A 23,577-nucleotide genomic window follows, 5' to 3' on the forward strand; every position below is an offset into this window, starting at 1 on the left:
CAGCAATATTAGAATTAAAACGATACAGAATTTTTATTAAACATTAGTAAGGAAGCTAAAGCAGAAGTGCTACTACAGAAAAGTTGATAAGTTTATTTATCTTCAGATGGACTGACAAAAATATCAAGATCCATCATTGTATTTGTATAAAGGTGTTTTAAATAGAGCTGTGTTTAAAATATCTACCAGAACATAAAGCAAACCATATGCACTTTTACTCTCAAACTGGGTATGAAATTAACCAGAAGACGAGTACTTTTTATAAGGTAAATAAGCTCATCTTCTCGCCAACCTGTACATTTCGGGCCCATTCTCACCTGTATTTATTGCTGGCCACTGATCGGATCTCCCGTGATGGGTGTTAATACCATGTCTGAACAAGGTAATAGTGACATTTGACAAGAGATGCTGTTGTTTAGACACAGAGACGTGTTTAAAGGAAAACGGTTGATTTTTGTTTGGATGAAAAGATGAAAGTGCGCACGTCTGATACGCTTTTTGTAGAGGCTCGCTCGCGAGCACAGGGCAGGCGCTCATCACAACGTGCAAAAGAAACACTTTAAAAACAGGATTTGATTTTAAACTGTAGTAAGGGACAGGTAACACAAAACACTTTGAAAGCAAAAAGAAGAAAGGGCCAATCAAAGTAATTTACTTTTCTGTAACATAATTATTTATTTAGCTTTTCTTACCTTTTATGTACCTTTTTGTGTTTTGGTTGGTGCAAAATGAAAGTTTACTATAAAGGAATGTTTTACCACAGAATTACGCTCAGGAGAAATTCAGATCAAAAACTCTTATCATGATGGGTATCGTATCGTGACTTTGTTGGTGATATACAGCTCTAGTTTTAAATGCACAAGTTAAAAGTCTGACATTTTTATTTTAAGGAAAAGTTTTCAGCTAGGATGATAAATGAAAATTTGCGTGTTTACATTTATTGCATCTGTCTTTGACTCTACTACTGACAGAAGTATCTTTTGAACCTGAGGCAAGCCAGTGTTGGCAGGTCACTCTTAACTGTGCAGGAAAGTAGTAAAAGGATTTGAAGCGCTTTAGGTGCTCATCGGCATGCAGTAAATTAAACTCCAAAACATTTACATGTAGAACTGCTCTTTAAAGAGGCACTTGAGGTCAGAGGCCATCCTCTTAAAACTGGTGTTTCTTGCACCCTGCACACAGACAACTAATAGCGGAGTATGTGACATTGTTACCAAACATTCACATTGTATACGTTACTTAAGGAGAGTTTAGAATTTAGAGTCTTACAAACATTTGGTGTCACTTGTGGGATTGATGTTTTGGTTGTATGTAATTGCGAGTTGGATAGAATATATTTTGTGAGGTTTTTTGACTGTTATACAGTGGCTATGTTCCAAAACCTTGTGCGCTGCCTTAATGTGTTCTGCCTAATTCTGCTGCTTAAGGCTTAACTGCAATAGAACCGCATAAGTGACCGTTATATTAGCTGAAAAAGGCTCCCCAAATTTTTATTTTAAATATAATAATTTCCATAAACTTTAATACATAATATATTAATTGATCACACGGAGCATGTTTTTCATGCTTTCATTCTTACACTAACACAAAGCCGACAACGTGTGTGTGTGTGTGGGGTCATGTGAACACACACAGCTTTCATTTATCATTGTAAGGCCATAAACAGATTATGAAAACTTTTGACAGTTACATTTTTATAAATTACCCCAATTTTGTATTGCATATAAACTCCTTAACCGCAGTTAAGTCTTTTCCAATGTGTTCACATGTTATACATATGCTTCACACTTTGATGTCAAAAACTGAGAATAATGCGATTATTTCAGATGATATTTTCATGTAAATGCAGATTTCTTGCGTTGTCAGATTTTAAATGACCTTATTTTTCAGAGTAATCTGTGTATTTTTGTGCATTCTAAGTAAAACATTGCTTAGAGTAGATAAAAAAGTGGCTTTAGAAGTGTGTGTGTGTTTGTTTGTATGTATGTGTGTGTGTGTGTGTGTGTGTGTGTGTGTGTGTGTACACATACACCTTTTCTCACGAAAGTGAGTACATCCCTCACATTCTTGTAAATATTTGATTATATCTTTTCATGTGACAACACTGAAGAAATTACACTTTGCATCAATGTAAAGTAGTGAGTGTACAGCTTGTATAACAGTGTAAATGTGCTGTCCCCTCAAAATAACTCAACACCCAGACATTAATGTCCAAACCACTGGCAACAAAAGTGAGTACACTCCTAAGTGAAAATGTCCAAATTGGGCCCAAAGTTTCAATATTTTGTGTGGCCACCATTATTTTCTAGCATGTCTTTAACACTCTTGTGCATGGAGTTCACCAAAGTTTCACCAGTGCTTCACAGGTTGCCACTGGAGTCCTCTTCCACTCCATGACAACAACACGAAGCTGGTGGATGTTAGAGACCTTGTGCTCCTCCACCTTCCATTTGAGGATGCCCCATAGATGCTCAATAGGGTTTAGGTCTGGAAACATGCTTGGCCAGTCCCTCAGCTTCTTTAGCAAGGCAGTGGTCACCTTGGAGGTGTGTTTGGGGTCATTATCATGCTGGAATACTGCCCTGCGGCCCAGTCTCCGAAGGGAGGGGATCATGCTCTGTTTCAGTATGTCACCGTACATGTTGGCATTCATGATTCCCTCAATGAACTGTAGCTCCCCAGTGCCGGCAGCACTCATGCAGCCCCAGACCATGACATTCCCACCACCATGCTTCACTGTAGGCAAGATACTTGTCTTTGTACTCCTCAACTGGTTGCCGCAACACATGCTTGACACCATCTGAACCAAATAAGTTTATCTTGTATCATCAGACCACAGGACATGGTTCCAGTAATCCATGTCCTTAGTCTGCTTGTCTTCAGCAAACTGTTTGTGGACTTCCTTGTGTATCATCTTTAGAAGAGGCTTCCTTCTGGGATGACAGCCATACAGGCCAATTTGATGCAGTGTGCGGCATATGGTCTGAGCACTGACAGGCTGACCCCCCCCCCCCCCACCCCTTCAACCTCTGCACCAATGCTGGCAGCACGCATACGTCTGTTTCCCAAAGACAACCTCTGGATATGACGCTGAGCATGTGCACTCAACAACTTTGGTTGACCATGGCAAGGCCTGTTCTGAGTGGAACTTCTCCTGTTAAACCGCTGTATGGTCTTGGCCACCGTGCTGCAGCTCAGTGTCAGGGTCTTGGCAGTCTTCTTATAGCCTAGGCCATCTTTATGTAGAGCAACAATTTTTTTTTTTTCAGATGTTGTTTGCCATGAGGTGTCATGTTGAACTTCCAGTGACCAGTTTGAGGGAGTGTGAGAGCGATGACACCAAATTTAACACACCTGCTCCCCATTCACACCTGAGACCTTGTAGCACTAACGAGTCACATTACACCGGGGTGGGAAAATGGCTAATTTGGCCCAATTTGGACATTTTCACTTAGGGGTGTACTCTCTTTTGTTGCCAGCGTTTTAGACATAAGTGTGTTGTTATTTTGAGGGGACAGCAAATTTACGTTGTTATACAAGCTGTACGCTTACTACTTTACATTGTAGCAAAGTGTCATTTCTTCACATTAAATATATACAAAAATGTGAGGGATGTATTCACTTTTGTGAGATGCTATGTGTAATATATATACATATATATCTCCGAACATTATCCTTTTATTGGCCTATTTTCTAGACTGCTTTTAGATTTGCAATTTAGTTTTTCGAACTCTCACAAGATGTGTTTTGTCTTTTTTTTTAAAGGTTTGTCTATGTACACTTGCGTCAGATGATTGCTCTTGGAGTATCTCAGTTTGGTTGCCACACTTTCAGCTTTTAAAAATGCTCTGTCAAGTTAAAGGAAGTTTGAAACTTTTAAAGAACCTTATCTCTGTGTGTCTTTCAACACAGAAGCACGTCATCTGTAAAAATGCTCTAATAATTTTGTACTGCATGCTCTCATTTTGTTTGACCAAACACATTGCCTGTACAGCCCAGTTCATGATTGTGTAAATTTTTTTTTAATATGCGTATTTGTCATATAATAAATCACACAAATGTTAAATTGAACACCCTAATAAAAAAATTATATTGATTTAATTGTCAAATTATTTTTATCATACTCAACCCTCTACGTTCATGTTGGAGAAGGAATCGCCAATGGCTAGTAGGGTTGCACAGTATATATTACTACCAAACAAAATTGAACGTATGATATCATCTTGTTGTTAATGTCGGTACCATATTAAAGTATGAAATCGCAGAATCCTTGATCTATAACAAACCCTTCACAAACAGGAAGAACTTCAAAGGTCTTTCAAAGTAAATGTCCAATTGAAATAAGAGCTGTTGAATCAGATAAGTGAAATTGAAGTCATTACGACTAGGGCTGGGTATCGTTCAAAAATGTAGATACCGATACCTCGACTTGGATACCGGTTCCTAAACAATACTTTTTTCTGTACCAATTTTATGAAATCCATTATAACAAGATTACAAACATTACCTCAAAAAACTTTGCTTTTATTTTTTCAGTTTGTTTACTTTTTTCTTTTTCTTTTTACAGACTCAATCTGATCTCCTGAGCCTTCTAGTCTCATGCCAGGGGAAGCGGGGGCAGAGGCTGTAACATTAATGTGAAGAGAAAAAAGAAAGCTAAATTAATTCAGCCAACACAAAGGATAAATACACAAAGGATATAATTTAAATGCAGGTACTTTAAATGTAATTAAAATGCAAGACATGTAGGTCAAAGGTGGACATTGTTTATTTACTTTCCAGTGTTGCGTCTCAAACTATGATGAACTCTTATGACACTAATTCTAAAGCATTGCTTTCTGCATTATATGTTCTGAAAAAAGTTTTAATATCTGTGCATATCAGTAAATACATACGCAGTTACCTATATAACTGTGAAAGGCAAATATCTACATCACCGATCTAGTGGTCTGGAACTAATGAGTACATTGTAGCAAATGGTTAAGTGCATAGTAGTTAAGGCCACCTATTATAAAGTGGGTCCCTACTGTATGTGTAATATTCATAGTCACAATAATAAGAATAATATTAAATGGTTATGTTATTAATATTATTATCTGTAAGCAATATCCCAAGACAAGTGTACTAAATATCAGCATGCTGTAATTCAGCAATGGCAGGCTTTTGTTTTCCTTTAAGATTCAACTTTATTGTCAACTCTGTACAGAGTACAGAGCCAATGAAATGCAGTTGTTTTCGCATATCAATTAAGCCTACCAATTAAGCTGGGGTCAGAGCCCCTGGCGCAGATCAAAGGCCTTGCTCAAGGGCCCAACAGTGGTATCTTGGCGTTGCTGGGGCTGGAACCCCTGACCTTTCGGTCAGTAACCCAGAACCTTAACCGCTGAGCCACCACGTAATAATATATATTTATTATTATTGTTGAAATATTATTATTTGCTCTATATTTATGGGATCAAAATCCCAAAATTCAAATGATCAGTATTGCTGACTAATTAAAACAGGGTTCTCGCAGATCCTTAAGTCTTATATATATGAATACGATTCAATTAAATAAATGCATGTGCTGCATCCTTTAAAGTGAAAATGTGGAACTGTTGTAACTCGGGGGCTTGTGAGTGTTTTCAGCTGTTGCATAGCAGTTCACAATCATTAAGCCATATCTGAACTGTATGACAAGCGATCACTAAAGATCAACTCTTGATGTTGATGAAATGACTGTTTACTTTTAATTTTTAACTTTTAATACTGTAATAAGCTTATATTGTAATATGTTGTAGATTATTGTAGGAGTGCACATTTTATATCCCTTATTTGTTTGAATGAGCAGCTGGAAGCAGTGAAGTGCAAACATTTCAAAGTAATAGTCCCAGTATATTTCAAAGTTAAAATGCCTTTAAATTTAAAATTTCCACACTATGAATCAACCCCCCAAAAGGTCTGAAGTCTTAAATTTGATTTTAAAATCTCTGCAGCAACCCTGTAAAATTCCCTTTTCACCCATAGCCAAGAACAGTGGACCACGTCTGTGTGACATTCATTTATTACAGAGAAAAATGGTGTGAAGTGTATGAAGTGTCCGCCACATCTGGCAAGGCATGTTAACACTGATTCCTGCAGCAAATTAACAGCAACTGGTTAATGTTGTTTGTGGTGTTTGTGTTTGCAGTCACTGTTCTTGGACAGTTTATGTGATTACATTTGTTCTCATAGTTACATCATTCTTTTGCTTATGTTTGAGGGCGGTGGATAGGAAGGGTCATAAGGTTTGGTATTTACAGTGTCCGTCAAGTGCAGGGGAGTTCATAAAGTTTGAACCTCCGGTTTACTCTGGGCACCTCCTGTTTTCCACATGCTTTTGATCCTTATCAATTTCTCAATGTTTTCATTGTGAAAAAAATCTCTAAATCCTGTTTTGATGCTTATGTTGATTCTTGCACACGTAATGTTCCCACACAGGAAAGTTGAATTATTTTTTAAGTGTCAACATTGTAAAAACTAATTTCATGCCACATATTTGTGTAATTACAAGACTTTGGGATGGGTTAAGGAAAAAGCATTAGTTTCGGTTTGTTAAAGATGCCCAAAATTAGCTCTTGAGTGTTTTGGTTTTGGCAAATGCACATGTTTTTGTAGAACAAAGTCAATCTGAACTGGAGTAACTGGCCTCACATGTTGAATACACAGACATTACAACTTTTATCTCAATTTGCAAGTGCATATATCCTCTTGCCTAATTAAGATCATACAATATTCTTTCATTTGAAATTATTCTATTTTTTATGTTTTGCTTAGTGTTTTGTGCTATCTAATTTTAAATAAATGCCACTTTGATTGTTTGTTCTATATTTCAAAGTCTTATAAATTAATTGTGGCTGAATTGTCCAAATACATTTCGGATACACAGTTTGGCCTATTAAAAACACTCAACAGTTCTCCGAGATGTTATCATGAAAAGTTTGATTTGGATAAGGTCACAAGGATAATTATAATGGCTCACTTCAAATAGGGGAACATTAGACTACTGCTAAACTAAAAAGACTGCTCTATTACACACTTCACTGCTTAAGATAATTTGCATATCCATAAGTCCTATGCAAATGAATTGAAAGGCATAGACTGGCATCTGTTTCAATTGATAACCTTGTAGAGTATTCACAGAGAGGGAAAGAGAAACCTTGTTTTAGGGTAAACCTTTTGGGCTGGCAACAGCAAGTGAATTTCAGCCCAAAATCCATCTGTAAATGTTTGCTTTGGCGGAAAGAATGTTTCAGGAAACAGACTGCTGTGTGTGTCATCTTGTGCAGGATTACAAAGCTCCTCAAATTTTTTTTTCTTATTAGCACACACAAACATAAATCTATCCCACGCACATTCACGTTCTCATATTGTTTTAGCCGAGAGAAACACTGAATCATTTGCAAAAGTAGTTATTTGTTCTGCTCCATCTATAAACACAGAAATTAGCTTTTCATTCCAGTTGTTCCATGGAATCGGACTCTGTGCTTGTTTGGACAAGCCGTTTCTTATTGCCTTAATTCAGGCAAAGGAAACACGGCATTTGCATTGACTTGTGTGCACATGTTTGTGTTTTCAGTAGTTTTCCACTTTGGAAAAGAGGGTACTTGTGCTAGACATAGCATGTTTGCCTTGGCTCAAAGAGTTTTCCCTCTTTTCAGAGATTGATTTCTCATCAGTCTCTTATTTTTCAAAATGGATTTTGAAATGGTTTTGTTTTGGCAGTTGCTTGAGGTATCACACCTTTGGTCTCACACGCTCTGTATCAACTAGAGATGGTCTGATAACGGATTTTGCTTACACAGATTACCTAGATGTGGGAAAAAAGTTTTCCTACTTTTCAGATAATCATTTTTTAAATTTATATTTTGATTGAAAATATAGTATACCACACAGTGTAATCGACTGGTTGATCGCAAGACAACCACTAGTCAATTCCGTTAACTGGTCAAACGGTAAAGGGAATAGAGAGAGACTACTCAAATTACGAAATTCGTAAAGATCACTTTATTTCCTCATTTCAGCTCCCATGCAGGTAAATTTCCACAATGTAGGATGGATAAATATTAAGACTAATATTTAACTAACATATTTATGAGGAAAGCTTTACCTGATTGGTTAGGGGTTGGGCTATAGTTCCTCTGTCCAATCAGGTAACGCTTTCCTGATGATATTATGGACTCGTCCAATCAGGTATTGCTTTATTCATGAATATAAATGACACTTCCCTTGCCATTCTACATTTAGAAATCTCATTGCATTAGGACTTGCAGTGTAAATGCAGCCTGATAGACCTCTCTGTCTTGTTAAAGGGTAACTAAAGCCTAAACCAACTTTTTTTAGTTAATGATCTGTAAGCATGGGGCTTTATTAGTACTGGTCATTGATTCAAGTAATTTTTTTGACATTTGTGTATATAGTGTTTTAATTCTACAATATATGGTGTAAAAACGTCTGAGTGCTGCCCTCTTCAGGTTGAACGGTGGCTACTGCAGTTGCATTTTCCTATTGGCTGTTTGCGGTACTTCGTGACGTAAGCGGTGACAGCTGACGTAAGCAGGTTCCAGCTCACCATGCCAGATTCATGTACATGACGTCTTGCGACCGTGTGAGGAATAATAATAACATAGAGTCCGACACCAGCTGTCAATTAATCCGTCACTATGAGTCTCAGGTGCCCCCCGCTCAGCACCGCACTCGGTTCGTTCCCTCTATCCCCGCCGGGGTCTGCCCACTTTTCCAGCATTTTCAAATATTTCTAGTGGGTGGAGTCAGACTCTGAGCAGGTGTTTAGTTACCCTTTAAGGGCTTTCACGATTAATTTTCATATAAACAATTTTTGTCGATTATTATTATTTTTTTCTACATGTGAACTTAATACACATTAAGAACAAGAAGATATTTGTCATAACTTCAAATGTATAAATAAAATAAGGATAAACTATGATTTCCTTTTTAAGGCTTTAAAAACTTATGATGTTTTGAATATTTCTAAATACTTAAAACATGTCTCTTTTTGGTCAATTTTACATTTACACTTGTTTTTTGAACTCGTATGTTATAATTTTTATAATATAAAATATAATTTTTATATATATTCTATTATATTTCTATCACATTTTTATTATATTATGTAATAGGTAGGTGTGGGTATTGGCAAGGAATTCACGATACGATATATATTGCGATTATTGAACAGTTCACTGAAAATTTTAAAACAGAGTTGAAATACAAGTTACTGTGTATGATCTGGGTAGTCTTAATACATCACAATGATAAATGAAATACAACTGATAATGTTGGAGTGGTCTCCTGACATAAGTGTAGCTAGGTAACCCTTCATGGGCTTCATAGCAGTGACCACTTCTTCAGCAGCTGTTATGTCTGACTCACTGAGGGTGCAGATCTCCTCTGTCTTCCTCACGTCAGCTGAGAGGAGGGCAGCATGGATGACTGGCTGCTATTCTAAGAAGTGGTGCAGCATGTCATGAGCACTATTCTATCTGGTAATGTCAATGAGCAATTTGTGTTGAGGCAAATTTAGCAGCTTTTGTTTTTCACGCAGTACACAGCTGGTTATTCTTCTCACACTTCCCAGCAATCGGACGACTGGATCTAGCTGCAGTGCGTGCTGTGAAGCCAAAATCAAGGTATGCGCGAAACATTTAAAATGTAGCAAGCCAACTAGCTGCGCTGGTCAGGTTTGATACGTTGTCTGTAATTATAGCGGGGTCCTTGCTTTTTATGTCCCATTCCTCCTAATGCTCCTTCCAACAGCTCGCCGATGTTACTGCCAGTATGGCTCTCATGCATTGCCCTCGTCTGCAAAACATGAGAAATCAGTTCCCAGTCCTCATTGATGTGGTGCGTTGTGATTTGTAACATAAGATTCAGTGGCTCTCGATGTTCAGCCATCGCACGTAAGGGCCACTCTTTCTGCTGAGCCAAGAGATGTTTTTACTACTTGCTTCACCTCTTCATACATCCTGGTCACAGCTACCTCAGTAATGTGTTTGCGAGTCGCAGTAAACAATACACACAGTAAACAATAAATAAACCGTAAACAACAATAACCAGAAAACCATCCATTGCTCTTGGCTGGATAACTTTAGTAGCTTTAATATAATACATTTAATAGTTTTAAATGTTTGTTTCATGGTTAGCATTTCAGAGAGAGAAGTTTTGGCAAAGTTTATTTTTTTTTATTTTTTGGATTTGATCTGTGGTGTGTTCAGTGAGTGACTGGCATAATGAGGCCTGAAAAGTGTTCCTGTGCCAACCAGTGCACACATTTTCTCATGCACACTTTCATGCTAATCCTTGTATATATCTAATATCTAACTAAATTCCTCCATTGTTTGTGTGACTGTTTTAGTGAGCTTACAAAAGTATGAAATTTGTTACTGTGATGGGGGTTGATTTTTAACCTTGTGTTTGGGGTCTTTGTCATGTTGCATTACCCATGATTGTTTGAGTTTCTCCAAAGACAAATGCTTTAAATTTTGCTGTATTGTTTTGTTGTATAGTGTTTTCTTTTAATGAAACAGTGTTTACGTGGGTTGCATGGCACCATGCGAGGGTCATACGTTTGAACTGCGAGCTCTTCGCACTTTGCTAGATTTTAATACTTTTTGTGTCATAAACTGGTGAGATTGATGCACCCTGTTCCATAACTGTCCTATGAAGACAATGTCAAAGAATTTGAAATCCTCATGCTCTGGAGACATTAAAAGACACTTACGTGCTCAAACTGACACTCCTGACAGAGCCACTGACCAGGGACTCAGTTTGGATGGTGCGGCAGGTGAGATTCAGTGTCAACTGTCGAGCATGCCGGCAATGCTGGTGAAGGTCGTTGCAGACTTGGAAGAGTTTACTGTAATATATTTATTGATTACTGGCATGGAGACAATTCTCTGAGTTGGTTACAAGAATTGGGACATCGAGAAACAGACCAATTATCTGGAGTCATAGGAGAAGGAATTGGCTTCCAACCCGCTAGTGACCAAGATGGACTTGGAACACATTTGGGAAAATTTTGAATATATGGAGAGTCGTAATCGGCAAAACAAAGTCTGTATTGTTGGAATTCCTGTGAACAAAGAAGGCAGAGATATGGTGAAATTCCTAGACAAGCTCACAAATTCTGAGCTCACGGGGTTCTGGCTTGGAGATTCGTAGGAGGAGATGGGCCCTGATCAATTCTGGCCAAATTTCTGAGATCATCCTATAAAGATCTTGTTACGTGAGGCGAGGAGTTCAGGAAGGCTTTCTTGGAAGAACCACAACATTTTCTTGTTCCCAGACTTGGCAGATTCAACAAGAGAAACGTGATCGATTCAAGGAATGCAAGAAACTCTTACATCAACGGAAGATCTGGTTTGCACTGATGTTCCTGGGCAAATTGAGAATAGATACTAAGGATGGCCACAAAATATTTACATGCTCACAGCAAGCGGTGTCCTTCGTAAAGTCAATGGAATAAGTAATTGTGTGGTACTCTTGATACAGCCAAGTGGACCTGACTCCCCTAACATTCACTTGACTGTCCGAGGAAACTGAGCGCTGTGTTGGTTCTGCTTAGCGACTGGAGTTTTTGTTTTGTTTTGTAACACTCCTTTGGGACAGTATGTGGAAGTATCTGTATGTTCTTTGTTTATGCTTCACATTGGATGGAGTTTGTTTTGTGGAATATTTCTTGCAAATAATTAGTGATTAGGGCATCTGTTCCACTCATGTAACAGCCGAACATGCTGGCTCACTGGACAGTAGTGGAGGATCACGCCTTCGGATGGTTATGTGAATGATTCTTCATGTTCTTTGTGTTTGTGCCTCATATTGGCTGGAGTGTGTTTTATAGATTATTTTCTGTTGTGTAATTTTGTGTATAGAAGCACCGGACTCGAGATTTTGTATTTGACACACAATCAATTTTTTCTAATATATCAAAATGTCAAATCCATGTGGAATGTGAATGGGTTGGGGCACCCCATAAAAAGAAGGAAGGTTATTTCTTAAATTTAAGAAATATGATCTTATGCATCTTTTCCTGCAGGAAGCTGAAAATTCTGGGAAGATATGGGTGGATGTTTTCTTTTAGTGCTGACTCAAGTAAGCAGTGTCATCATTACATTGATATGTAAACATCTATTCAAATGTCTCAAACAGATTAAAGATAAATTAGGAAGAGTCATTATTGTTTTAGCTGAAATTCAGGGGCAAAGGTTGATTTTGGCTAATATTTACGCACCAAACGCTGATAATCTGTTTTTTTTATAGATCTTGAAGGGATGTTGCAAATTGTTGGCACCCCTCATGATATAATATTGGGAGGAGACTTTAATCCTTTGATGGACTCTCTTTGATCATAGTGAAGCAATAGTGCGTAAGCCCCCTTGAACAACATTGACGCATTAGTCGCATCAGTCTTACTAATATTTGGAGACTTAAGAACCCATCTGGTAGGGATTATACATATACATAGAAAATGTATTTTACGCCTGAAGTTCACACCAGGCACTGTTCCAAAACCTAGCAGGCGAAGGCTGTTCCAAAAGGAAGGCAGCATGGTTATATTGCGTTTAAAGATCTTTGGCCAAATTCTAAAATGGAATTGCATGTTTTCTTCATGGAGAAGGCAATCCTATAATGAATTGTGTACTATAGCTTTAAGACGCATAAAAATATACCAAGTATGCTTAGGTTTTTGCCATACTACTACATCTTGCACAGTGCACGTGACATACATTTTTTTCATCAACACGGTCCATGCGGAGCCCAGTTTTTGCAACCTTGCACACTTGTGCGCGTCATCTTCGCATGTGTCTGGAGTTGACTGGTCTGCAAAAAGTTTTTTGGCAGAAAATGAAAAGATACTACAAAGCTACTTTACATCTAAAATTGCTCTACAACTTATTAGATACACTATATTACTGTAAAATGACAAAAGTACATTATTTTAGACTAAATATTTTACACACTACTGTAGTTTCATGTCGGAAAAATAAATTGCTTTCCTTTTTAATAATTTTTTTTAGGAAGGGAGTCACTGGCAAGGGGTTCATCATATACAAGGGTTTTTGGCATTCATACATTAAAAACCCCCTGCTAAAGAGTATCGCTAAACGATCATGCATGCACTGAACACGTCTATACTTTGACAGGCTGGAATGTTCGACCATGCGTTAGACGTAAGGATACTGAAAAACAAAGCTTACCCTAGTCTTTAGGGTAAATCAGTGTTAGTCTTGAAACATGCTAATGCTGGACTATGTTAAAATCTGTTTTAAGTCTCCCATGCATTTCATTTCCAGAAAGCTATTTGTATGACTAACAGAGTTGTGCATACATTGAAAAATATATTTTGTACTGAGGTAAATATAGCAGAAAAGTGCTTTCTACATTGAATAAGTGAAAGCTTGAACTTGAAAATATTAAGTCAATTCTTAATTTGCACTCAGTTCAGACATGTAAAAATGGATGTTATAAGTAAATGTTATTTGATAATTTCTCTTCACAATACGTACATCATGTAGGCTATCAATCCTAAAGTAGAAAACATGGTTTCAATTTTTGAAAGTTTATTTACAGTTTTTATTGTTGGTTTTGTTGTTACATTTGGTAACTTCTTGTTTTGTGATGCCTGAAGTTCATTTTCTATTCAAAATACAAAAAAAAAAAAAAGATCTGTTGATGGTCTTAGTCACCATGTTTTTGCATAAAACCTTGAGGTCTGAGTTCACAGCTTTGTATCTTGTTTCAATCACCAGGAATGTAAGATGATGTTTCCCAATAGATTGCATTTCATCCATTTAAGCCTTCCTGTGGAAAGCTTTCATATGTCATGTAGTACATGATTAATAATTCATAAAGACAGTTCAATAGGTTAAAATGTCTAAAAACAAAAAATGCTATTTAAGTTTTAACTAAGTTTTTAAGTACCCTGTACATCAGATTTGTAAACAAAAGTTATCAACTGTATTAACTAGGGATGTGCTGAACGACAAATTTCATTGACGTTTAAAGAAAAAGTCTAAAAAGAACCAACATTCATAAAACAATTAAAATAAATGTATTCGACCCATTTAAAATACTTTATCTATTCCAAATCCGAAGCTAAATTCCACTGAAAAGGGGCATTTGTCTCTGACGCGCTCTCCTTGAATTATGATCATTCTACTTTAAATATAGAAAATGACACGCATTCACTGAATCAACATTTGCAAATATTTAACAGGCATATTTATTTAAAACAATTGAATGAATAGTGCAGGATCAATGGAGCAACCCAGCCTGTTCTAAACGGAATTCACCACGTAAAATTTACTTAATTATTTTCAACAATGTCCTGGCTCTTTTAATGTTAAGAGATAAACTAAGCCAAATCTACGAGAGAGAAAATATTGCGCTTTAGTTGCACTTCTTTTACGATGTGCAGTCATGCATCAGGCATTGATCTAATATGACAGCGGTTCGTTAAAGAACGTTATCCAATATCAGTTACCATGTTTACAATTAGCAAAAAATTAAAAGTAGCTATTGGATAGGAAAAAAAAAGGCCTGTGATGTAGCCTACAATAAACCTAATGTACTTCAAATGTGACTAGGACACAGAATAGAAGATAGTTTAGCCTGTTAAGCAGTCAGCACCTCATTGAAAATAGCCTTCTTAATCAGCAGATTAAAAAAATGGCATACCTAGCCTAAAACATTTTTTTGGCTACTTACTCAAAAGCATACATTTTTTGATGAGCAAAATGAACACGTCGACATGGTCCGGTGAAAGACGGGACTTGACTCACCTGATATGGCTATCCTGTACAAGCATGCACAGATTTAAGGAAGACACAAGTGTGAAAACATCCATAGAGACTTTCAGATGTTTGGAAAGCCGATTCCCGCACCACCGAAATGATGTCTTTACTACTTTGCTGAGTTTGCTTGTCTAGCATGAGGACATTTTGCTGTGGACTCCACGAGTGAGAGAGGGAAGCACGTGCAGACTAAGGTGAAATTGTACTCCGTATCTGCTCCAGAGAGAGAGAGAGAGAGATATATGATATATATATATATATATATATATATAATATTTGTATTCTATTTAAAATACGTAACATTAATATGACCGTAATTTAAGCGCAGCCTCTGCAAAAATATAAAGCCAAGCATAAATGTGTAAAAATGATGATCAGTTTAACGGTGGGAAATATTAACATTAATTCCAATGTCGACTAGCAGCATCAGAACAGTTTAGTGGACTAGTCTCTTTCATCCATAGTATTAACTGGATGATAATAATTTAACTGAGACTTTCAGATTTAACAGTTTAATACCATTCAAATTTACTGGGAAAAACTTGATACAAAAGTTCATAAAATCTTACTAGTCCATTTTTATGTGCATGTAGATTGTTCTAAATCAGGCAATTGTGAGGTTCCCTTTCAGTTACTAAAATGTAGGCAGTAGAGCTCATGACAGCTCACTATGTTTGTAATAGAGCTGAAGTGTATCTGTAGGGTGATGGTTTATTTACAAGAGCAGTGTCTAGGGATGGCCATTTTAGCCAATTTCTCTACTCAAGTACTTGGACTAATTACTTGAGTACTCGAGGGGCAATGACATGTACATAACTGTATATATAATATAACATGTCTGACATGTCTTTGGCTGCTGCATTGGGTCTTGTTGTTCCAGTGCATTGTCTATTCATTATTATCCGCTGTTAAAAAATAATCCGTTACAAAATGTACAAAAGATTGCATAATCATTATATAATGCATCATATTTTGTCATTATGTGAAGATTCACTGCCCAACTCCATGAAAGAATTTGCACAATATGCGTCTGTCTGTTCTTCCTTCAGATTAACATAGTAATCTTAGTAAGCACGCACCAGTTTTTTTTTGTGGCTGTCTGAACTGTCTATTTTCAAATTGTGGCTGGCTTAAAAGGGAGAAGCCATAACATTGTGTTTTTAAGTTGCGTGTTAAGTTGAAGTTCAGTTTTTAAGACGCTGCATTCTGTTCCATTTAGTTGCGCTCTGTCTAGCTGTTTGAAACTCTGTATAGGTGCTGCATCAGCACGTTGAGTCCACTGCCACACTTCCGGGTGTTTGTGTGTACAAGTGTTCACTCCTGTGGGGAAAGCCGTGATGCTCCATATTGTTGTTGCTGTAATGATTCATGAAGCATTCCATTCAACTCGGTAAGTCGGAATATCCACCTTTCAACTGGGGAATGTGCAAATGAATGGCACTTTGTCAGACTTCTTGGAAACTGGTGCGGAAATCTTCGACTCCCATTTCATTGAGATTGACGTGTGTTACATCACCCAGGGCAGAGAGGTTTACAGTCAGTAACAAACATTCCCTTTTTTAAATATACATTAACGAGTCAGTTTTTATATTTAAATGATAAAACGTGTTTAGCAAATGTTTTGCAGAGACAGGTGTTCAAAACACTGTTAATTACACTTTTCATTATCGTAACGATAGCATTACAGCGTCGTAAATCTGTTTGTTAGTTCAATCTCAAAATTAAAAATAGGCTCCTCCTTTGACACATTTGTGTTTAGTTATCAGGTAATTGTCATGTATTTCAAATTAAGTGAAAAGTCACATGTGTGTGTGATCACCATCAATCATCGTTTTCATGATCGATCATTCATTCCACGCTCCAGTACTCGTGCTCATCCCTAGTTTCTACCTCCTCTTTTCATCCTGTATTGTCTCTGTGTGTGGGAGAATGAGATGGAGACCTCATGTTCTGATACCTGATAAAATCTTGACAAAGCTCTTGCCAGGGGTAGCGGAGTTCAGAGGCTTGTGTAGCTATCAGACTCTTGCAGTACACTTTGTACTGCTGTGCGAGCATGCATGACTTTCAATTCACGGACGCTTGTTTCTCCACCTTGTCTCACCCGGCCATGGGTTAGCCCTCGGTAAAAACAAGCTTGATCTGAGTTTAAACATAAAACGTGTTTCTTTCTGTCTGTGACCCTGGCGCTTACCTCTAGCCTGAATGCATAGCCTGCCAAGAACATCTCAGAACAAACACCTAAATAGCATAATAAGAATTTTCTTTTTCTTTCTTTCCTTCTTTCTTTCTCTTTTTTTCTCTTTAAATTGTCAAATAAAAACTTCACACCTGTCTTCACAAGCTTTGGGACACTCAGCAGTTATTTGAGACCAAGTTTATATCTTTGCTGTCAGTTTATTTAATTATTTATCTTTTAACATTTTTGAGTAAGTAAAATTAACAGTTCATAGCCAGTAACCATTGAGTAGCTAACCTTAAAGTGGTAGTTCACCTAAAAAATAAAATATTGTCATCATTCACTAATCCTGGTGTTCTCAAACCTGTATGACTGACTTCCATGAAACACAAAGAAATGTCAGGCAGAATTTTAGCCTTGGTAATCTTTCACTTTCAGTGCATGGCAAAAAAGATTCATTGGACTAAATGCTGACTTGGGCTAGCTTTCTTCGGTGGAAAACAAAAGGAGATGTTTTGTTTTCCGTGATGCAGAAGGCAAGGACAGAATCGCTGAATCCAGTCAAAAAATAAATTGACTATAAAATGTTTGGGATGAAATGAATGTATGAATGCGCAGTTGATTAATTGCCAATCTAGATAGGTCCTAATGTGATGATATAACGAGCTATATAGAAAACTGCTAATCCAGAAGTAAGCTGTCGTTGCAAACATACAAACTGAAAGTGCTTCATTCGGTTTTCTGCCAAAATAAAAGCTCAATTTAACTATACGTTTGAGGAAAAATGTAATCCGTATAGAAACACTGCATTTGATGAAAATAATGTAATAAGTAATTGTTCTGTTTTCATGTGATTTAAAGTTCTATGAATTCATTTGATTTTGACACCTTTTTTTTTTTTTTTTTTTTTTTGGGGGTCATTAAAATGTAATGAAACACTGAGTTCAGTAAAAAAAAAAAAAAACTGCATGCATGGATGAATTTTTTTTTTAATAAAATGGAATTTGTAAAAAATATATAGCAGATTTCATTGTGCCCAAGGCAAAAAAGTCATATGGATTTAAAACTATGAAGGTTAATGAATGATGACAGATTTTTTTACCTCTTAGCAAATGCGTAAGCCAACACAGATGATGCATTACTCATGCTTTAGCACGGTTCATCACAGATGGGCATTTCGGCTCTTTTCAGTGAGCCGGCTCGTTCGGCTTAGCTCACCAAAAGAGCTGGCTCTTTTGGCTCCCAAACAGCTCTCTTGAAAAAAAATACAAAACATGTATTTTTTTTAGTCAAACAGTTTGCGATAATTTTACTATAATTGGTATAAAAATAATTCTAATTAAATGAAATCATACTCTACCTTAACCACAATGTATTTAAAAATGCATTGGTTTGTTATGAAAAAGAATGCTATTAAACATTTGTATTTCAAGTATAACTTTTTATTGTATATAAACGAATGCAAATAAATCTAACTATTCAAAATTAATACAATCTTAACAGCATAATAGAATATTGCACCATATCAAATAAAAATAAATAACAATTTGCAAAACTGCAGCATCCCACAAATTGAAATAAATGTAAAAAAAGGATGCTATACAATGTGCATATAAATGTAACCATTCAAAACGAATACAATCTGAACAAAAGTTGGCTCCGCCCTCCCTCACACATCTTTGGTTCATTGGTGATTGACAGGAGCAACAGGTGAGGCTGTTTGCTGTGGCACAGTCAGAACGAATGTGTGTGTGCGCTTGAGCATTTAGGCCTATATTATTTAATTTCTTTTTTCGTTCTTTGAATTAGTTAATTATATTCATTTAAATATTTTGATTATTCATATCTTAATTATTTTTATAATTTGTTTTGGCTCTTCTGATATGCGAGCCTGCTCCCAACGTTCACCTACAAGAGCCTGCTCTTGGAGCCGACTCGTTCGCGATCGACCCATCACTAGCACGTATGACAATATATGTTTAGGACTTTGCAAAAACATAGGCTGCAAGTTAAAGGTTAAACTGATAACTGTGAGTCTAGTGAAACAAGTATTTATTTATTCTTGGAGAACATTATAAATGCACTCTACAGATAAAAAGTAATTATATTACATCATTACATAATCAAAAGTAGTCTGTTAGATACTTTTGCATTAAAAGTGCTCTTTTATTTTTTTATTTGAGACTTATGCTGCTACCAGGTGTAAACAGCAATGTATTTCATTTGACTACTTGTGATCGACTCACAGAAGTTTAAGAATTTTATGTTCTTTGAGTCTGAAAGTTTAAGTCCACACTGTCAGTTTATTTCAGTTGGTTACTCTTTTGTACATGACCAAACATGCTAGTTTTTCCAATTAGATTATCTTGTTGTGTAACTATGCCTTGATGAAAATGTATTTTGCCACAAATTGTAATGTTGCTGTAGATGCAAATGAACTTAAATCCAAAGTAATCAGCGAAGGCTGTTTGTGATGTAATTTTCTATTCTTTAGCCAAGTTCAACCACATAATTGCTCAATGAGATCATAAAATGAAGTTTTTCTGTCTTTCTTTCTGAAGGTATGGTGTGACTCCGGAAAACATTATCCTGTATGGTCAGAGTATAGGGACTGTGCCAACAATAGACCTGGCCTCCCGGTACGAGTGTGCGGCAGTGATCCTTCATTCTCCCCTCATGTCTGGGTTGCGTGTAGCCTTCCCTGACACCCGCAAAACCTACTGCTTCGATGCCTTCCCAAGGTAAGATCTAAACATCTATGACCCTTGGCATAACCTTAAAGGAGTTATTCACCAAAAAATTATAATTCTCTCATTTACTTACCATTATGATGTCTCAAACTCCAATAATTAACTTCTGCAGAACACAAATGAAAATATTTTGATGGAGATGAAAATCGCATACATCACGTAAAGGAAATAGAAGTAATCCAAATGACTCCAGTGTTTAAATCCATAACTTCTGTAGCAGTATAAGTATGGGTGAGAAAAAGATCAAAATGTAAGTCCTTTTTTTTACTCTAATTCTCAACTTTCACTTTTACATCTGAAAGTCACATGTGGTTCCTGTTTAGTTTCACTTTCACATCTGAAAGTGAAAGTTAAAGTGGAGATTTAGAGTGAAAAAGGACTTACATTTTGATCTGTTTCTCACCCAAACATGTGTAACTTTTTAAGATATGGATTTAAACACTGGAGTCTTATGGATTACTTCTATGTTTTCTTTGTGATTTTTGGTGCTACAAAGGTCTGATCACCATTCACTTGCATTGGATGGACCTACAGAGCCAAAATATTTGTTTGTGTTCTGCTGAAGAAAGTCATTCACATCTGGGATGGCATGAGGGTGAGAAAATTATGAGAGAATTATAATTTTCGGGTGAACGATCCCTTTAAACTCATCCATTATATTAATTGTGGCTATCCACTTTGCTACAGCAATCGTAAAGTCACATTTACATTCAGTTCGTTTTATTCATCCATCTGGGTTTGTTTTGTACCAAAATGTAAGAGGTCCTTTCTCCATCGTTGACACAGAATCCCTGTTTTGTGTTTGTGGTGTGTACGTCAGTGTATTGACCCTGGGCTGACAAATCGCAAAGGTTCTATCTCAACCAGTCTTAAGAACTCACACGTAGGTGAATAACATGTAAAATTTGTAATTGCCATTAAGAAAAAGTTTAAGTGGTAAACGTTTTAAATTAATTGCATGCATTAGCATGTTAATTTTGTTATTAGATTTAGTTGATGTAAGTGGGCTGGACAAAAAAAATCATATATGTGTTCAAATATTGGATCTGTGCATTAGGCTTTACAGTTTTAATGCAGCCTAATTGACATGTTGCTGTCTTTTAATGCCCTTAATATAAACCAGACGACAACATTGACAAGAGAAAAGCACTCACTGCTCTTGGCAGGATAACTTTTTTTTTTTAAACCCACTACAAGCGAACATGAACAGTTAGGCCTTTAAGACAAAAAGAAACTTCCATTTAGTCTTATAGGAATAGTTCATCCAAAAATGTAAATTCTCTCATCATTTTCTCACCCTCATGATATCCCAGATGTGTATGGCTTTCTTTTGCAGAACACAAATGAAGCTTTTTAGAAGAATATTTACGCTCCGTAGGTCTATAGAATGGAAGTGAATGGTGACTCAAAAAGCACAAAGGCAGCATAAAATTAGATTCAATTCAATATCGATTCACATGGGTTTATTTCAGTTATAATGTCCCTTTTGCTTACATATAAAATAAATTATCTCCCAGCTAATAATGTTAATGTACCTTGTTAAAAGGTCCCCTGTATAATTAAGAAAATATTAATTTGACCAATTATATTTTATACATTTTTCATCATTTTGGTACATTTTGGCTTTTTAAAAATGAACAAATAAATCTTCTTTCGCTGCTCCCGTCAGGGGCCGCCACTGTGGACCATCTGTGATCTGCATATTTGGCACAGGTTTTATGCCGGATTCACTTCCTGATTCAACCCCTAGTGGCTGGGGGACTCACTCACACCTATGAAACCGTCTCTTTAACAAAAAACTGCATTTATGTAAAAAGCACCTTTTAAATGAGTGTATGTTCATTGGAGAGGACTTGAATGGCTTCATCTCAACTGTGCAATGCTTGATTAGAATTAAATGTTTTTGATTAACAACTGACTGTAAAGAACAAGTCAAGTGGTTTTTATTGTCGTTCAACCATATACAGTTAGTACAGTACACAGTGAAACGAGACAACGTTCCTCCAGGACCATGGTGCTACATAAATCAACATAGGACAAACACAGAAACACATGAGACTACACAGACTAAATAACTAACAGCACGTGCACCTATATAAAATGCACGTGCAAACGTGTGCAAAAAGTACGGGACAATACAATAAATTACTAAAAATTAACAGGACAATGGGCACAGTGAGAGACAGTGCAGCACCGACTAGTACACAGTAGTGCAAAAAGATGACTGTTCCTAAAAATGCCAAATGTAAACCTAACCTACTATGAGATGAGTGTTCTATGCACATAGCAGTTATTGAGGTAGCAACCAGGTATAAAGTGACAATAATTAAAGCGCAACTCAGGACGTGTGTGTGTGTGTGTGTGTGTGTGTGTGTGTGTGTGTGTGTGTGTGTGTGTGTGTGTGTGTGTGTGTGTGTGTGTGTCAGTCCAGTCTCTGAGGAGTCTGATGGCTTGGGGGAAGAAGCTGTTACACAGTCTGGCCGTGAGGGCCTGAATGCTTCGGTACCTCTTGAGAGACGGCAGGAGGGTGAAGAATTTGTGTGAGGGGTGTGTGGAGTCATCCACAATGCTGGTTGCTTTGCGGATGCAGTGTTTTTTGTAAATGTCTTTGATGGAGGTAAGAGACCCCGATGATCTTCTCAGCTGTCCTCACTATCCTCTGCAGGGCTTTGCAGTCCGAAACGGTGCAAGTCCCAAACCAGGCAGTGATGCAGCAACTCAGGATGCTATAATTAGTCTCTCTATAGAATGTAGTGAGGATGGGGGGGGAAGATGTGCTTTCCTCAGCCTTTGAAGAAAGTAGAGACGCTGCTGGGCTTTCTTGGTAATAGAGCTGGTGTTGAGGGAAAACAGAAAAGGTATTAAAAGAGACTGTATTCAATAACAAATGGGTTGCGTAGATTTCGTGCCCACACATTACACGGACAACTTTTACTCTCAATGCCCTGTGAAAGGATCTCGCTACTGAACACTAAACTACACAATTACTGGTGAGTGAAATGTAAACATTTACCAGCCAGTTGCCAAATACATTCACTTTAGTCGCATAGCATGGAATTTGATTGCAAATGCGAGATATTTCCTGTCATTGTAGTACAGGGTTGCGCATTGAGTGAAAGATTGTTTTTGAGATTTAAGAATTGATATTGATTATAATGAAGATCGCGATTAATCGGGAAAAACTATATTTTTACCCAACCCTATGTCTTCTGAAGTGATCCAATAATTTTTGGATGAGAACAGACAAAAAATGTATCTCCATTTACAATATAAATATTGACTGCAGTCTCCTTGGCGATCATGATTTCAAGCTTGATCATACTTCCTATAGCGACATCTAGCACTCTGTGTATGTGTCAAGCACTAGGAAGTTTAATCGGGCTAATGTCTATGTAATGTGTTATGTCTAATATTTGTTCATACACTGGCGGCCAAAAGTTTGGAATAATGTACAGATTTTGCCGTTTTAGAAGGAAATATGTGTTTTATGACACTTTTCTACTGCACGTTACAGTTTAACTCTATTCTCTTTACTTTTCTGGTCTTGCTTTTCCACTGTAGTTTAGTGCTGCCTCAACGTGTTTGGGATTATTGGCTGATCGTCATAGTTGCGCCACCTCTACTGCCGTGACATCATCTTAAACACGACACAAAACAATAACACGACCGGTAGCTGTTAGCTACTAGTTCATTGTGCTGCATAAAGCAGTTGTTGCATGGGGATTTTACACAAGCAAGCTTTCCAGTAGCTGGTCAACTAAATAAAGTGAAGCTTTCAAGCAGAGTATAGAGTTAACGTACCATCCTCCATCATGGA

General features: G+C 37.0%; 1 protein-coding gene across 4 annotated transcripts in view; it reads left to right on the plus strand.

Moving 5' to 3' along the window:
• abhd17c (abhydrolase domain containing 17C, depalmitoylase) overlaps positions 1-23,577 on the plus strand; it is a 91,877-nt gene that overhangs the window by 44,857 nt on the left and 23,443 nt on the right. For all 4 annotated transcript variants that reach the window (XM_052144872.1, XM_052144791.1, XM_052144634.1 and 1 more), the window contains one exon: positions 19,572-19,751. In XM_052144872.1, coding sequence (XP_052000832.1) covers positions 19,572-19,751 — 180 coding nt within the window. The remainder of the gene's footprint in view (positions 1-19,571; positions 19,752-23,577) is intronic.

This window comes from Xyrauchen texanus, chromosome 1, assembly GCF_025860055.1.
Source record: "Xyrauchen texanus isolate HMW12.3.18 chromosome 1, RBS_HiC_50CHRs, whole genome shotgun sequence".
Taxonomy (NCBI): Eukaryota; Metazoa; Chordata; class Actinopteri; order Cypriniformes; family Catostomidae; genus Xyrauchen; species Xyrauchen texanus.